At 35.5% G+C, this 12722-nt stretch overlaps 1 protein-coding gene across 2 annotated transcripts in view; it reads right to left on the reverse strand.

Moving 5' to 3' along the window:
• Positions 1 to 4556, reverse strand: part of LOC107738609 (granulocyte colony-stimulating factor receptor-like) — a 14548-nt gene extending 9992 nt beyond the window's left edge. For both annotated transcript variants that reach the window (XM_016550379.1, XM_016550378.1), the window contains exons 1-7: positions 4359 to 4556; positions 3837 to 3905; positions 3206 to 3505; positions 2707 to 2836; positions 1975 to 2150; positions 1094 to 1251; positions 838 to 1000 (exon numbers count right to left, since the gene is read on the reverse strand). In XM_016550379.1, the coding sequence (XP_016405865.1) occupies positions 838 to 1000; positions 1094 to 1251; positions 1975 to 2150; positions 2707 to 2836; positions 3206 to 3505; positions 3837 to 3894 (985 nt within the window). In that variant the 5' untranslated portion in view covers positions 3895 to 3905; positions 4359 to 4556. The remainder of the gene's footprint in view (positions 1 to 837; positions 1001 to 1093; positions 1252 to 1974; positions 2151 to 2706; positions 2837 to 3205; positions 3506 to 3836; positions 3906 to 4358) is intronic.
• Between the last annotated feature and the right edge of the window lie 8166 nt (positions 4557 to 12722).

Here is a 12722-nt window from a genome sequence, read left to right on the forward strand (position 1 = left end):
TGTAAAAAATATATTTTGATTATTTTGTCACACATTGCAAGTGCGATTCGAACATGCACTCTCTAAATTAAATGAAAATAGTTGATTTTTAAGGGTGTTTGTTAACACTTTTCTCACCTCCCTGAGTGATAATAATAATAATAATAATAATAATAATAATAATAATAATAATAATAATAATAATAATAATAATAATAATAATAATAATAATAATGATAATAATAATAATAATAATAATAATAATAATAATAATGTTTTGGTTTACATTATTTTAACTGTGATTATAAAACATGAAGACTATAATATATATACTAAATATAATATATTTTTAATACAAAAATATATTAGCACTGTAAGCACAACCATTTGAGATTTGAAATCCGTGCTCCAATGAAGACATATCGCAATTTCAATGTTATTTTGATTGTAGTCTTATCAGTTTGTTTTATTTAGACATTTTATGATTTGAGTAATTCTTAGCTTTCAGTGAACTCATGAAGCCCCTGCATTTCCTCTGCGAAAATGTTTGGGAAACCATGACCTAGTTTGGGAACCAATTCTCAGCATTTACTTTTAACTATGACTTTTGCCTCAATAAACTCATATTTTGCTGCTTATTAATAGTTAGTAAGGTGGTTGTTAGCTTAGGTATGGGGTGGATTAATGAATCTAAAATATGGTCTTGCAGAATAAGGCATTAATATATACTTTATAAGTACAAATAAACAACGATTGTGCTAGTTATATGCATGCTAACAAGCAACTAGTCAACAGTGAGAAATGATCCCTAAACTAAAGTGTTGCCCAGTATTTTATTGTAAGATAGTAACTTCTTACCCTTCATAACTGTGGTGGCTATTTTCGGATCACTCCATTCACTCCATTTACTCCATTTACTCAATGAGCTATACTTCACTCGCATTGTGGTGCTGTAATTTGTACCATGAAAAAGGTCACATACATTTATTTTGCTTCCTTGTTTTTTTGTGAAGAGCAAAACCTGTAACAGAATGAATATTTAAGACACTTTCTGAAAAAAACTTACAAACAGTGCAGTTTTAGACAAACATTCTTGTGAAAAGCAATCTCTTACCGACTCTTTGTTTTGCTGGTTGTTTACTGTTTTCAAACTCAACTCTAAACTGATGGCAGTCGTCAACCATTGCTGAGATTTTGCAAGACTCCAGCTGTAATTTAAGCAGCCCACAACATCTGCTTCAATCCTGTTAATCTCCGGAGGGCCGAACATTGCTGAAATACAATACATGCACTGAACAGCACATACAAGCCAATAACCTTCAGGACCACTTACGATACTGTAATGTCATAATTTTGCATAAAATAAACATTTTGAAAAGATGATTATGAATGGTCTACTTCACGCAAAATTTGACTGACTACAGTACACTTGAATTAGAACCACTCCACAAGATATTGAAATTGAAATATAGTCATATTAAAATGACTAGACATTGAACTGGAATTTGAAATCGGAGGAATTTCCTAAACTGCAATTCAAAAAACTTCTGACTTCATTAGTACAACAAAATAATACATAATTCATTTTGACTAATTATTATTTAACACACATGTTAGAAAAAAAAAAAAAAATTACTGTGCATCATATGACCCCTTTAAGGCAGATGGGAATTATTTCTATAATGACAATGTTGTTTTGCTCCATTTTGAATAAGAGCAAACCAATTAAGTAGCCTATTTATTCATTATGGTGCACAAAATGAAAACTTTCATTCCATTTAAATTCATTCTATTGCATTACATTCATATTTAAATAACAATTCAGCATCCTCTGTTAATTCATATTTACACATTCAGCAATTGAATAAACAAAATAAAACTAAAAACTGAATAAAAATAAAGATTTCTAAATGAAATTCTGAATGGAGCACAGCCACTAAATCCACATTAGTTCATAATTCTTGATAGAGGAATAAAGCTCATTGCTCTTCTTACCTGTTTCCATTGGGATCAGCTTCAGGGTTTCAGAGGTGGCGTTCCCTAAGACATTCACTGCCGTCACGTTTATCTCAACCTCTGATAATAAAGGATACGATTGCTGTGGAATCAAGTAGAAATGCGCTCCAGGTGGGATCAAATATTGATGACATGTAACCTTTTTTGACATGACCCTGAAAATTGAAAAAAAAAAAAAAAAAAGTATAAATATCAGCAATCAGATTTAATTTACTATGAGCATAAAAATGAATCCCACAAAGTCACAATGTCCTGGTAATATTTAATCTCAAAATAATAACAAAGAATAAATTATATTGTTCACTCTTACATTGTATACATGACAAATAAACACATTTCCCCTCAAAATTTCAAATGTTATTTTTTGTAAATGATTTATGTATGATGCAATTTAAACATCATGGTAATATTTATTGGACTACCTTTATTTACTCTAGTTCAATAATAATAATAATAATAATAATACATTAGAACGTATTGAGAAACAGCATTTAGACAAAAAAAAATCAGGGGAAATTAACTTAATTGTCATGAAAATTTCAAATAAATCTACCAATAATCCTAAAATCAACTTTGTTTTCTTGATGCAAAATTTTATTTTTTAACTTTTAATAGTTATTTTTTCCTTTCATTGAATGAAATGTGATTTTTTTTCAAGAGATTGATCCATCAACAAGCTGCATTCCTGAAAGTGTCAGCAGAAATTAATACCTAAATATGTGAAGTGTATATTTTGTAGCAAGATTTGCCATTTCCTGACCAGGATCCCACTGACACAGGAATCTTTTTTTGGATGTTAGATTCAAAGAGCAGCTCAGGTTTTTAGGAACGGATGGAGGATCTTAAAAAAAAAAAAAGGAAAAGCAGAAGTCAGGTGAACTTTGGCTTGCCATATGAAGTGAATAGTCTACATTATTACATTTTTTTGAAAATGCCATATTCTGTAGATAAACTGTGGATTTGAAACTGACTTTATTCAGAGCTGGCACCGTGTAAATGGAAACAAGAATATGAATGACAGAAATCCAGTCTCTGAAAGATATGTTTTGCTGGTTGAACAATCAGCACCAACATCTACCCCTCAAATCCTTGCTTTCATTCACATAATATATTAAATATGGACCCTGATTAAGCTCTATGACTGTAGTTAGTTATTTAGTAGTTAGTAACATAGTTAGCACTAAATTATAATCATATAAAAGATCCTCACATCCCGCTTTCACTAGCACTCCATTGACAATTTGGCAGTTCTCCTCTTCACACACAGCGCAAGCAATGAATGTGTCTGTGTCTGGTAGACTAGGGATGATTACACCATACGTCCTGCTACTCTCCTGGTAAGAGAGATTGCTGGGGGCAAAATGGTTGTTAATTTTCCATGCCACACGAAAGTCTTTGCCTTTGGTCAGCGGGCAGTCATCCTCAATGGAGCAGGACACTGACACGGGTGAACCAGCGAGCACCACTGAAGCGGGAGTGTGAATCTTAGCACACGATGACCCTTGAATCACTGCAGATAATAAATGTGCGGGATTTTAACATCAAGAATCAATGTTTTAAATCACACTCAGAAGCGAATTCAGCTAAAGAAATTGGGCTCTTATAATAAACTAGCTAGCAACACATCAAACCACTACACAAGTCTCGTGACTTAGCATTGCGTGACATATTCCCGACAACAACCTCCAACAAACCTGTTTCAAAATGTGTGGGTAATACTTGCGTGACATCAGAAAAAAAACATTAACTGGTTTGTCTAAACAGTATATCTATATCAATAGATAGATAGATAGATAGATAGATACAATCATATAATGAGATTAGTAATAATGTTGTTTCACCTTTTATCAAGGCATTAACAAATATCCACAGCACAAGCACAAGCCAGACTGATGCCATGGTTATGATGACTGAAAAAAAAAAAAAAGTTAAATATAACCATTTCAGAAAAATTACAAATCTTAAAATGACAAAACCTTTGGTTTCTAATATGCGACCTGAAACTTTGTAAAAAGAAAGTACGTGGGGGACGAAACTAAAATAAAAGTTACAGGAAATCTAGAAGACCATTTTCATTCAAAACAGAGAAATTACAAAGTAATATAACAATAACTCACACACACACACACACACACACACACACACACAAACATTATAATGCTCTATTATTGACCAATAATGTCCAATTGAAATAGTTAATTCAGAAACGTAATTCAAGTTTGATTTACATATTTTCTTATATATTCATATTCGAAAATACACAAACTGTTTAAAGCATGTTTATAAATGACTTGTTGATAACAGTTATTCTGAAGTGTTTATTCAATTTAAGGTGAAAACATAAACATGAATAAAGTACATACTTTAACGTGCTCTGCATCTGTAGGTTCTCTGGGTCACATTTAAACTCCTGTGTAATCACTGCCCAGTGAGGTCTGGTGCTTAGTTGAGCTTTTCTCTGAAAAAATCCAGCTGCTGTTCTGAAATAGATTTCTCTGCTCTGACTAAATAGTCACTGCTGTCAGTCCTTCTGTGGCATTTCGTTCTTATACCATCCTGAACCACAAGTACAAACTGAAGCAGGAAATATCAAACTCTTGTGAAACCCATGTACAATTGTGTCTCTTTCTGTTCACAATTTTTACTCTTACTTATGAGGAAATTAACAATTTGAGTATATTTACAATTATTTGTGAAAAAAAATATATATTTTGAATAAGCATGGATTGATTAATCAAAGAACACAGTGCTCTTTTTAAGTAACTATTTTTTATTTGACACACTGTTTAAAAAACATGGCACTCATGATTGCAAGATAATGACAAAAATTACATATGTACATAGACTAATTTAAAATAAAATAGCACATATAGACTGAACACGTTCTGTGAGAAGACACCTTAAAGGGATAGTTCACCAAAAAATGAATATTTTGTCATTAATTACTCACCCTCATGTTTTTCCAAAACCGTAAGACCTTTGTTCATCTTCGGAACACAAATTAAGATATTTTTGATTAATTTTGAGAGCTCTCTGACCCTCCCATAAACAGCAAGGGTCCTTACACGATCAAGGCCCAGAAACGTAGCAAGGAGATCGGTAAAATAATCCATGTGACATCAGGGGTTCAACCGTAATTTTACAAAGCTACGAGAATACTTTTTGTGCGCAAAAGAAAAAAAAATGTACGACTTTATTCAACAATTCGTCTCCTCTGCGTCACCCTGTAGCGCCATTTTGGAGAGTATCCACTCAACGTAAATAGCGTATGCTGTTTTGTGTCAGCTGTGCCACGCGGATACGTTGTTTTCATTCAAATCAAAGCATAAACGACGTAAACAGCATATCCGCGTGACGCAGCTGACACAAAACAGCATACGCAATTTACGTTCAGTGGATACTCTCCAAAATGGCACTAGGGTGACGCGGAGGAGACGAATTGTTGAATAAAGTCGTTTGTTTTTGGGGTTTTTTTGCGCACAAAAAGTATTCTCGTAGCTTCGTAAAATTACGGTTGAACCCCTGATGTCACATGGATTATTTTACCGATGTCCTTGCTACGTTTCTGGACCTTGATCGTGTTAGGACCCTTGCTGTTTATGGGAGGGTCAGAGAGCTCTCAGAATTCATCAAAAAATATCTTAATTTGTGTTCCGAAGATGAACAAAGGTCTTACGGGTTTAGAACGTCATGAGGGTGAGTAAATAATGACAGAATTTTCATTGTTGGGTTTTAAGCCCTTTAAGTCCACCTCAGACAGACTGACAAACTTGATTGCAAAATGGATTGCTGTGCAACTGATGGACTTATGTGCACTGATATGGAAACAGAACAAACTGTACTACTATAAACTGACAGTTACTTTTCTATCCAGTGCTTTACTCATTGGCCACAATCTTCATTTGAGGGCTCATATGATATTTTTGAGCTCATTCCATATACAGGTAATCATTCATTTGATTAAAGGAATAGTTAAATAAATAAAAAAATAAAAAGTATGGCCTTCAAAAATATAGATGTGTTTGTTCATCTGAACAGTTTTTGAGAAATTTAGCATTTCATTATTTGCTCACCAAGCGATCCTCTGCAGTGAATCCTTGTGCTGGACTTTTGGTAGTACCTAGGATTGCAAAGCACACTAAAGGAGGTAGAGCTTTTTTGCATTTGGCTGTGCCATCTGAGAAACCAACTCATCTACACCTTGGATAGCCTTTTTTTTTTAGCAAAGTTTAATTTTTGGGTGAACTATAGCTTATTATATAATTAATTTAACCCTTGTGTGGTGTTCATATTTTTGTTACTCAGCAAGTGTTCGTGAGTCTGGTGGACCCGTTGCATTTTTGGGTTTTTAATTCAACACAATAAAAAATTATATGTTAAAATACTCAACAGAATGTTTACTTCATCCCAATTACAAGCAATATAAACAGTATATATGGTCAACATTTGCCCTTTGCTTTTGTTAGATCACATTTATGAATTAGAGTGCTACAACCTTGTGCGGGAACGGCAGGGGCAGAAACACAGAACTCACACTTACACTCACACTCTTACAGACTCTCTCTCTCTCACACACACACACATACACACACACACACACTTACCCGTGGGGACCTCAATTTAGGTCCCCACCGTGACACGAGTCCCCACGAGTCTGTGTGTATTCAGGTTTAAGTCCCCACCAGAATAGAAAAACTGGTACACACTCACACACACACACACACACACACATAAACACACATACACATACTAGTAGCAGTCCCAGACAGTAGGAGGACAGAGTGAAGGTACACAGGACATAACATTTCCACTCTTTTATTACCCCCGGGTCCAGTGGACCCGAACATCCTGTATGTAATATAAGCGTGTAGGGGGGTGCACAGTGAGAGGCCATTGAAAATGTGTTCTGATATATGTTCTTCACAGAAAATGAGCCAAGGCCAATGAGTATGAGTTTGAAAAAATAATCAATCGTATACATTTTCTTTTGACAAAAAGTGAAAACGGGTCTGCCAGACAGAGTTACTGCACTTCTCACATTGGCTAGTTTGTTGTTATACTGTAATGTTACAGTATATGGTAATGTTATAATAATAATATGTTGACAGGCCCATATATGATTTCTACAGAGTTGGTGAGTTAATTCAGCTGCTGTCCAGTTTATTCTGCTACTTATTACAACATACAATTGGGTCAAACCAATGCAATCAAGCTCAGAGGTATAGCGTTCTGCCAATCTCAGAGTGCACAGCAAACACGAGCAAACCCACAGTATTAAAGTTCTGCTCCATTCTCTGCTTATCAGCGGCTCACATAAAGGCCTTCTCTTCTGTGCGACTGCCGCCCAGCATTTCTGCTCCTCACAGGGGCTAATTGCCTGTGGTTCTTTGCAGCCCGCCTGCTAGAGAGCAGTTATTATATTTATAGTGATTTCTTTTGTCACTGTCTGGCATGTTGCTTCAGCTGCACGATTTAATATGCCTGTGAACACAAATGAGGTTGCCAATTTCTCCTTTTCCATTTATGTAGTTCCATGTATTTTTCTTATTTTTATGTGTTTTTGCCCTTCTCTCGAATTGCTTCCAGGAACTTGATGCAGTAGCTGATGCTGTTTTTTTTTCTTTTAGAGAATTGTTGATGTCATTTCTATCTTGGTTTGTGCTTGCAAAAAACCTTAGAATATCTTTATAGCTTCTCATATGGCCCATCCTTTCCTCAGACCACACACTGGTACACATCGCACACTTGATCGCACACTTTAATCGTGTTCTTTAAATATTATTTTGTTAAAAGATGTTGAAAATGATAATAAACAAAATCCAAAATCACCCCGTCTTCCATTATTGTGAAATCTACAGTCTTGTTGCACAATGTCAAAAGAGGAAGAGGCCGATCAAAATCTTTCATGTCCTCTTTACGAGGCAACATCTAAGAAACCTTCAAAACAAACATTATGAATTGTGATATTCATTTATATTATATTAATGCAGAGACACAGTGGAGACACATTATTTTCTCCTGTTAACAAAATAAAAAAAATGTCAAATTTGTCAAATTTCAATTTTGGTAAAACGTTATTTGGTAACAGTGTTCCATAACTCAGCTAAAGAGATGTGTGCCAGTGATAGCAATCTTATAAATATTTATTAATTTATTATTATTTATTTTTTTTGGTAAACTAGATTTTGTCAGATCGTGTCACATGATTTTCATGAAAAAGCAACAAAAGTAGTCGACTAAAACAAGCATATGATTCGGGCATTTGGCCTGGTGGTTAGCTGTGATGTTATTTTATCAAATTTAATAATAAAGGTAGTATAAGCGATAATTGTGGAGAACCCCATAATGTAATACTTGATCATTTTCGAACAGTAAGTGTGAACGAGAGAGAAATGGGTGTGAAACCAATCCTCACTTTGAAGGTTAACATGTCTGACTCAATGGTGAAAATAGTGCTTTACCGATCTTGGAAGATAAATATAGTTTCCATTCCTTGAACATTAAGCATTTTCTGTGCATTTTTCAGAAAGGAAGCTGGAGACAGATGTGGGTTTGAAACAGGAAGTGTTGTAAGAGAAGGGGTCCCTATGTGCTTAAACAGCAATGGGTGTGGGATTTTGTGTTAAAGTTGAAGTGTGTAATATCTGCACTACTACACTCTCAGAAGAAAGGGTACAAAAACTGTCACTGGTGTGGTACCTTTTCAAAAGATACAGATGTGTACCTTATGTAACCCTAAAATTTGCATACTGATACCTTAAAGGTATCTTTTTTTTTGGAGAGTGTAGTGACATCAAACAGAACACCACAAATAAGCTGGTCTCATTGGAAAAACAATATTCAACTTACATGCTTGCAAAACCTCAAAACCACAGTTTTACTTATATTTATCTACTGTAGCACCCTTCAAAATCCTACAGTCTTGACAAAAACAAATAAATCATAGGCTGCGTTTACACTGCAAGTCTTAATGCACAGATCCGATCTTTTGACCATATCCGATTTTTTGGCACGTCTGTTTACATTCACTTTAGACACGACTGGTATCCGATATCTGTGTTTACATTAATTCCCACCCAAAAGGATTGTCTGCAGTGATCGCTTTACTATGCAGATTATATTTATATAATTCACGTCGAATGGCCATTATTATTTGCCAGCATGGACAACGGCTGTCATGGATGTTTTGCAGCACAAAATCTGACTGAACGGATAAAGACCGGAAAATAACGGTAATTTTAATTTGTTAAAATTTTATTTTATTTTAAGCTCCGTTAGAGGTAGAATTCTTTAGTGAAATAAAGATGATATTTATTGAAATGAATTTGAATTAAGGAGAGAGAGAGAGAGAGAGAGAACGCATGCACGTGCGAGCGAGCGATTGTGCAGCATTGCAAACAAGCTTGTCGGTTTAATTACAAAAACTGCTAAATTATCAATTCATTGCTGAGAAATATATGTAGCTTTTAGCTGTTGTATTTTCAAAATTCACGGGGCGGGTGTTGAAAACCAGGTCCTGAATGTGCAATTTCTTACCTATAAAAAGTTTCCATCTCAATAAAATGCGAACGCATACAGTACGCCGGCATTAAAAATCTTTATGAGCAAACGTGTCGCCCTCGCATTGGGAGTTCTGTGGAGAATCGGATATGTGTGTTTAGACGTAGGTCGGATGTCCAGATATCAGATGTGTATCCGATTACAATCCACATTTGGAAGTGGCTCAGATCGGATGCAAAAAAATCGGATCTCGTGCAGGTTTTTGTGTTTACACGTGTGCAACAAATTCCGATCTGTGTCAGATGTGAGCGAAAGATCGGATTTTTTGTGCCAGTGTAAACACAGCCATAGACAATTCAGTTCAAGACAATTCAACTAATAACAATGTTTTTCTTTTCATAATTCAAGGTTCAGGTTTCAAACTAATTTCCAGATATCTGATTTATGGAGAATCTGAATTGCATCACATTCAAGAGGGCTGGGCGATTTTCCCGATTTTATCGATTAATTCGAATTTATTGTTTTGCCATGATTTAATTTTTTAGAATCGCGATTTTGAATAGAAATATTACCAAATGTTAGAACTGGACATTTTGACAATATGCCGATGATAACAGTAAAGAGAAAAGAACTATCCAACCGTATGTCGGCGCACGTGATTAACCGTTCACGTGTGATGCGCTCTGTGAAGGACCATAAATTTAGCGCTAGGCGTCATTCACACAGAATGAGCTTTTGTGTTGACAAAGATGCGACGCGGGCAGTGGAATAGGAAAAACATGCAAGAAGATGGGAGTGAACTTCTTTTAACATGAGCGCAGTGTTTTTAGAAAGCCGTTTCATGCATGAGACACTGCAAGTGACGCGAGCGCAACAGTCAAACACATTCATGTTTACACAGAAAAAACAATGGAAAAGCAGCGCAATCGAATAAAAAACCTGTAAAGAACTACTACTGTATGTCTGATATTTCATGTTTGCATCATGGTGACACTGTTTCAGCAGCTCCTTGACTTTTGAGATTTTCTAAAATAATTTTCCTCATATTATTTCTGAACATATAATACGCATAAGACAAGTTTGTACAATATGTAGTTGTAGTTTTTGCATCTTTTCTGCAAAGATATTTAACAAGTGATTTGTTTAACATTTACATCATGTTGACAACTTCATGTGTGGTGCACTTGGAATAGAATTTTCTTTAACTAGAGGGTAAATAAAGAAAAAGTAACTTGAATCATCTTGTAGCTGCATTTTCAAGTTGACTAGTTAAAAATCGTAAAAAATCGAGAATCGGTCAAACATTCTGGAAAAATCGAGATTTAAATTTTTTGCAAAATCGCCCAGCCCTAATTCAAAGTAATTAATTTCTCGCAATAGAAATAAATGGTTTAGCCAGAAAACTTCTTGTTTCATTTGAAAGAGCAACTACTGATCCATGTCAGTGGTTCCCAACCCAGGACAAAATTATTTTGTGTTTCTTTTACAAAACGGGGGAATTCAATACTTTTGCAAGAAAATGCAAATAGTTTGCGAGAGAATGCAAATGTTTTGCAAGCAAATGCTAAATTTCTCTGAGGAACACAATACTTTTCTGAGCAAATGCAAAGTTTCCTCAGGAACACAGTACTTTTGCGAGAAAATGCAAATGTTGTGAGAGACCAGAAAGTGTCTCTGGAGAGCGCAATACTCTTGCTTTTTTTTCTTTTAGCATTTTTCCTCCCATATATATATATTTAATTCGGACCATCTCAAGACCATCCCATATCTGTGAGCAAACAGTAAGGCTGAGAATCTGGAAAGTAGCTCTGTGCGCTTGACGGCTGTCTTGATGAGAACAGACCGAGACAGCGGAGGAGGAGGAGTAGGGGTCAGATAAGCTCAGACTCACGCTCTTGCTACTTACATGCATCCAATCCACTCCTATCTAATAGCTGTCAGAGGCAGGCCACAAAATGGAATTGACTATTGATCTCCTGCTTAGCACAGGTCAGTGGCGATGGCAGGGCTGCACGCGGGGAAGGGTGCGAGGCGAGGGACAGCCGGCAAAGAACACGAAGGAGTGAGAGTGAGGAAACAATAGATGTTTATTAATCGTGGCAGATCTGCAAAGCACTGTTGCAAGGAGAGAGAGGCTGAGGGACATTGGGGAAAAGGGATCAGTTAAGATCACTAGGGGTTTTGGAATATGGAGGCGGTTTATTTCAGGGGTGAACAAACTGAATGTGGCCACTGGATGATTTGATCAAAAATAAATTAAATTACACGGAAATAAATAAATAAATAAACAAACAAACATACATACATAATCTGAATGATATTCACTAATCATGAATAGTAGTTTATTTGCACATTTGTGTTGTTTCAGCACCCAGGGGTTGCCATTAATTTTGGTTAATTCAGCTATACATTCAACATTTCTTAATCTATAATTTTGTTAGATTCTTAATGACAGTTGCTAAAGTTAATATTCTGTCCTATCTGACTTGGTATATTAAGTTAAAAAAAAATTCTTAAACTAGTTTATCTCACTGAGACAAGAGCTCACTCCTTTCATTAACTATCACAGCCAAATAAAACACCAAGCTTGCTGATAATAATAATTCCCGCCTCATTCCACGCTTTCTCATAGAAGCGCCAGTCTGACATATGGTGATGAATGGCCATGCTGTTCCATAGTCACTCCTTTAAGAAAACATAGTTAATTGCCTCACTTTGTTCTGTCAATTATGGTTCCATTTGCGTTCAGGAGAAAGGCTTAAAACCAGCTCCCTTTTCAAGGCAATTGATTTATGAACTGCTCAGCATAACCTTTTACATCCACAAAATGTATCGTTTTTTATGTATTTCTTGATTCTGAAAGGGCCTTTCAGGTGGGAGATGTACGTCTGGAGTGGTGTGAGGCTGCACTGGGGAAGCACAGGAAAAACCTGCTTTAATTAATCAAAAACACAAAAACCCCATTGTGAACTACAATCTTGGATAGTAAGCATATTGGAATGTCTGACAGATTTCCATTTTGTTCCGTTTGAGATTATGGCTTGTCATGGAACTGCAAAGGTAAGCCAAGCGGTCTCATTGTTACTCACATTACCATAATATGGAAAAATGTAGAGAAAGGACGGGTAGAAAAGAAGAGATTGTCATAACATGAAACGACATGCTGCTTTCAGTACAATAGTGCAACCTCTGTGCTGTACTGCAGTTTTTAACCAAACTTTGATAAC

This window comes from Sinocyclocheilus rhinocerous, unplaced genomic scaffold, assembly GCF_001515625.1.
Source record: "Sinocyclocheilus rhinocerous isolate Xijiao unplaced genomic scaffold, SAMN03320098_v1.1 scaffold1757, whole genome shotgun sequence".
Taxonomy (NCBI): Eukaryota; Metazoa; Chordata; class Actinopteri; order Cypriniformes; family Cyprinidae; genus Sinocyclocheilus; species Sinocyclocheilus rhinocerous.